At 44.6% G+C, this 5,000-nt stretch overlaps 1 protein-coding gene across 1 annotated transcript in view; it reads left to right on the forward strand.

Annotated features, from left to right (window-relative positions):
- Positions 1–3,031: 3,031 nt before the first annotated feature.
- The window catches only part of Sh3beta (SH3 domain binding glutamate rich protein Sh3beta), a gene marked incomplete at its 5' end in the record, with an annotated part of 20,223 nt that continues 18,254 nt past the window's right edge, over positions 3,032–5,000 (forward strand). The window contains one exon of the mRNA XM_043028377.2: positions 3,032–3,238. Within this exon, the coding sequence (XP_042884311.2) occupies positions 3,032–3,238 (207 nt within the window). The remainder of the gene's footprint in view (positions 3,239–5,000) is intronic.

The following is a 5,000-nucleotide window of genomic DNA, read 5'->3' on the forward strand; positions in this document are numbered from 1 at the left end:
CTCACCCTCCTTCTCTCTATCTCCCTCCCCTTTTCCTTCTACCCCTCTCCCTCTCGTCTTTCCTTCCATCTCCTTCCCCTTCTCCCCCTCTCCCTTTCGTCTTTCCTTCCATCTCCTCTCCCCTCTCCCCTTCCCCGTCTCACCGTCACTCCCAGCCTCTCCCTCTTTCTCCTCCCCCTCTCCCTCTTTCCCCCTCTCCCTCTCCCTCTCCCTTTCCCTCTCCCTCTTTCCCCCTCCCTCTTTCCCTCTCCCTCTCTCTCTCCCTCTCCCTCTCCCTCTCCCTCTCCCTCTCCCTCTCCCTCTCCCTCTCCCTCTCCCTCTCTCCCTCTTTCCCTCTCCCTCTCCCCCCTCCCTCTCTCCCACTCCCTCTCCCTCTCCCTCTTTCCGCCTCCCCCTCCCTCTTTCCGCCTCCCCCTCCCTCTTTCCCTCTCCCTCTCTCTCTCCCTCTCCCTCTCTCCCTCTCCCTCTCCCTCTCTCTCTCTCTCGCCCTCTTTCCCTCTCCCTCTCTCCCTCTCCCTCTCTCCCTCTCTCCCTCTTTCCCTCTCCCTCTCTCCCTCTCCCTCTCCCTCTTTCCCTCTCCCTCTTTCCCTCTCCCTCTCTCCCTCTTTCCCTCTCCCCCTCTCCCCCTCTCCCTCTCCCTCGAGTATCTTCCAGAGCACGCGTTTCTCAAGTTTCTTTTGGCAAGCTGGGTCAGGCAGGCAGGCAGGGGGGGGGGGACGGGAACTGTTGGGGGGGGGGGTCTTCGCCTGGCCTTCGTTGTGTTGTTGCTGTTTTGTTCTTCGTTGTGTTGCACTTTTTTCTTTGTCCTTTTTTATCTATGTTTTTTTCTTTTCTCTTTATCGTTTTTTTTTTTATTTAGTTGTTGAGAATAAGGGAAGAATTTGTAGATATAGAAGAAATGAAAAAAAGAAAAAAAAAACATGAAGAGAGAGGGAGAGAAAGAGAGAGAGAGGGAGAGAAAGAGAGAGAGAGGGAGAGAAAGAGAGAGAGAGAGAGAGAAAGAGAGAGAGAGGGAGAGAAAGAGAGAGAGAGGGAGAGAAAGAGAGAGAGAGGGAGAGAAAGAGAGAGAGAGGGAGAGAAAGAGAGAGAGAGGGAGAGAAAGAGAGAGAGAGGGAGAGAAAGAGAGAGAGAGGGAGAGAAAGAGAGAGAGGGAGAGAAAGAGAGAGAGAGGGAGAGAAAGAGAGAGAGAGGGAGAGAAAGAGAGAGAGAGGGAGAGAAAGAGAGAGAGAGGGAGAGATAGAGAGAGAGAGGGAGAGAAAGAGGGAGAGAGAGAGAGAAAAGAGGAGAATGCTTCTAACATCTCCCGACACTGTGGATGCTACATCTTTAAACTCCTTACTCACTCATCTCGTAATTCGCTAATCTGTGAGTGATGAGAGTGGGTGCGACCCCCCCACCCCCCTCCCCCTATCTCTTTCCCCACTTCATGAAGGGAAAGGATAACTAACTTATTGCAGACGTGAATAAATTTGCTAGTCCAGTCCCCATTACGGGCACTAGTGCCACCTGCGCGGTACACAAGATGGGTTTTATTTCAGACCAAGGCTTCACAAGACATAGTGCCACCTCTTTCATTCACCCATTATGATACTAGAGTCACGTCTGTGTTCGTAGGTTTTTTTTGTTGTGATCTTTACTGTATTGGGAGATTTGTATGTGCCATGTGACAGTCTTTATCAATGTTCCAGTGGATTAACATTATAGTATAAACTCCATATCAGCTCATTATGTTCTTCATACTCGGTGTGATAGAAGTATTGCACTATTATGGGAGGACAAAAGGCGACTTAATTTTTGTTGTTGTTTTTGGTTGTTTTGTTTTCGTGTTTTCATAAACAAACACTAGAGAAATAACCATTGCCAATGGAGATAAAACATAAAGTGAATCTGTGTTTAGGACTGCAAGTGCCACAGCAAAGCCAGCCACAGACTATTAGCACAGGGGCACGTTGTAGACACTGGGCATGGTCTGGGGCACCTTCCTCTTCTCCCTCTGCCTTCACATCTTTCATCGCCGGTTATTTACTGTGTATTTACTGAAGATAGTGCTTGTGAAAGGGTGCCATTCTTTTCTACGGGTACTAGGAAAGAGCTGTGTTGTCTCTGTGTGGGATTCTAAGATATATACCTGTTTTTTTTTTTCTGAATATCACGGCATTTATAGTAATTGTAATTGCAACAGCCATCACCACTAACTAGATATAGTTATTTGCAATAAAGTGAAATAAAGAAACACGTCGATCCACTATCCTCCAGCGTCAAAATAGTATTGTTATTATGATTATAAAAGTCATAGGCAGAATACTCCATTTTTTCTTGTTTCATTCATTCTTTCTTTATCATTATTATTTGTTACTGTTATTATTTTTGTTATTGCTATCATCAACTCACCATCACCGCTCACCTGACCTCATCTATGAAAATTTTATAGTCTGTTTATATATGCTATCAAATACGTCAACATGCAAATATTATATAATACACACACACACACACACACACACACACACACACACACACACACACACACACAGAGGTCAGGTCAGTTGAACTTTGACTGATAGATACTTTAAACATAGTTATCTTCCAATTATGCTGACCCTCAAAAGAAGAGCTGAATACCTGTGATTGCCACGCCCTCCCTCGTTGTGCTGTTATGTGCATTACCTCTCGTGTACCATAACGCCCGCTATCTGCGTTATGGATTAAACCTAATTCGTATAAATCACTTGTCACATTTGTGTTTTGTGTTGATTTTTAGTTTTATCACACTAAGACTTCCATATCACATCATCTGACCTTTCAACCTGAGACCAAACCACCCACCCACACCACACCACACCACCCACCATACCACCCACCACACCACACCACACCATCATCATCTAACCATGATCCGTGACCATCTGACCAACCACACCACACCACACCATCATCTCTGACCATCATCATCTGACCATCATCTGTGACCATCATCTGTGACCATCATCTGTGACCAATCTGATCTGATGACCTAACACGACCCCCTTTCTCTCCCTCCCTCCCGCCCCAGGTCAAGAAGAACCAGCAGCGCGCCCTCATGATCCTGGAGAGCAAGAACATTCCCTTCGTCACGATCGACATCACCGACCCGGGTTGCGAGGATTCGAAGGACTACATGAACGAGAATGCCAAGCCGAAGGGGAACAACAAAGTGCCGATGACGCCGCAGATATTCAACGACGCCGAGTACTGCGGGGTGGGTATTTGGGGAGGGGGGGTGAGGGGGGTTGAGGGGGGTGTTTAGGAAGGGGGGTGAGGGGGGGGGTATTTGGGAAGGGGGGTGAGGGAGGGGGGGGATGAGGGGGGTATTTTGGGGAGGGACGGGTAGGGGGATGGGTTGTTTTTGTCTGTCTACTTCTGTCTGTCTGTCTGTATCTTCTCTTCTCTTCTCTTCTCTTTTTTTTTCTTTCTCTGACTCTCTCTCTGACTCTCTCTCTCTCTGTCTCTCTCTCTCTCTCTGCCTCTCTCTCTCTCTCTGCCTCTCTCTCTCTCTCTTTTTCTCTCTCTCTCTTTTTCTCTCTCTCTCTTTTTCTCTCTCTCTCTTTTTCTCTCTCTCTCTCTTTCTCTCTCTCTCTCTTTCTCTCTCTCTCTCTCTCTCTCTCTCTCTCTCTCTCTCTCTCTCTCTCTCTCTCTCTCTCTCTCTCTCTCTCTCTCCTCTCTTCTCTCCTCTTCTCTTCTCTTCTCTCTCTCTCTCTCTCCTTTCTCTTTCTCTCTCTCTCTCTCTCTCTCTCTCTCTCTCTCTCTCTCTCTCTCTCTCTCTCTCTCTCTCTCTCTCTCTCTCTCTCTCTCTCTCTCTCTCTCTCTCTCTCTTTGATTTTTGTTTCACTTTTTATTGAATCGAATTGGCATTTTGTCTCTTCCTCTTCCTCTGTCTACTCTTCCTTACTCTATTCCTCTCTTTCCTTCTATCCAACTTTGTTTATGTGTCTCCTTTTTGCGTATGCGTGTGTGTGTGTAGTAGCTATATGATAGAAGTATGTATGTTTTGATAGTTATAATGTAACTTTAATAACTGTATTGATTGTCACAGGCCACCATCTTATCAATTTTGCGTCATTTGAATGTCTTAGTTATTTAATTTTCAGTTTTGGTTAGAGGGAGAGGTGAAACTGATCTGAAATGTCGTATCAAGTGGAAGTTATAACCCAAAAAAAGCCCTCGAAATAAAAGCCAAGTTTGAAAAAAAATGAAAAAAAGTGTTTTCTCGAGTGTTTTTTGGATGTATGAAAAAAGGGATTGTTATAATCTGCGCGGCATGTGATTGATTGTAAATGAAGTGTTTAGTGTATGGAAAAAATAGATACCGTAATGACAGTGGCCCTTGGTTTATATGCAGCGAAATGTGTGAATCACGGAAATACGTTGCTTATTTTCTTATGGTCATTTTTATCAAGGAAATAGAAATAAAAAAGAAGTAGCAGAAGAAAAAGGAGTAGGAGAAACCGACGAATAAGACGAATAAAGATGATGATAAACAAGAGAAAATGTATCCACAGTGCGAAGAGGTTGGAGAGACCAGTGGAAACTCGCCGATAAAATAGACCGGAAGTGGTTCAGTTGGAAGGTTCATGTTTTACTTACGTGTGTCTGAATGTGTTCTGAACAATTTCGAAATTACGAATGTATTCTCGGAGTAACGAAGACTCGAATTGGAGGGATGGAAAGCGCTTTGCAAGATCAATTGCAAAAAGGATGTATATGATATGCTAAGTGGTGATAAAAGGACAAGGAATTAAAAAAAAAGGTTTACTCCAATAACAAGTTTAAGAAATTAAAGGAAGTGAAGGTGAAATACGAGTGAAAGTGACTTTGGTGCTGATGAAAGTGATGATTATCCTGAGATGCTGTTACTACAGATTAAGAAAAAAGCTAAACCAAGTTAAAAAAAGAAAGAAAGAAAAAAAAGTGTAAAAATATGTGTTTAACCAAGCGCTGCCAAAGAAGCATTTATATAGCTT

This window comes from Penaeus japonicus, unplaced genomic scaffold (genome assembly GCF_977035675.1).
Source record: "Penaeus japonicus unplaced genomic scaffold, GWHDUDI00000001_assembly GWHDUDI00000039, whole genome shotgun sequence".
NCBI classification, from domain to species: domain Eukaryota; kingdom Metazoa; phylum Arthropoda; class Malacostraca; order Decapoda; family Penaeidae; genus Penaeus; species Penaeus japonicus.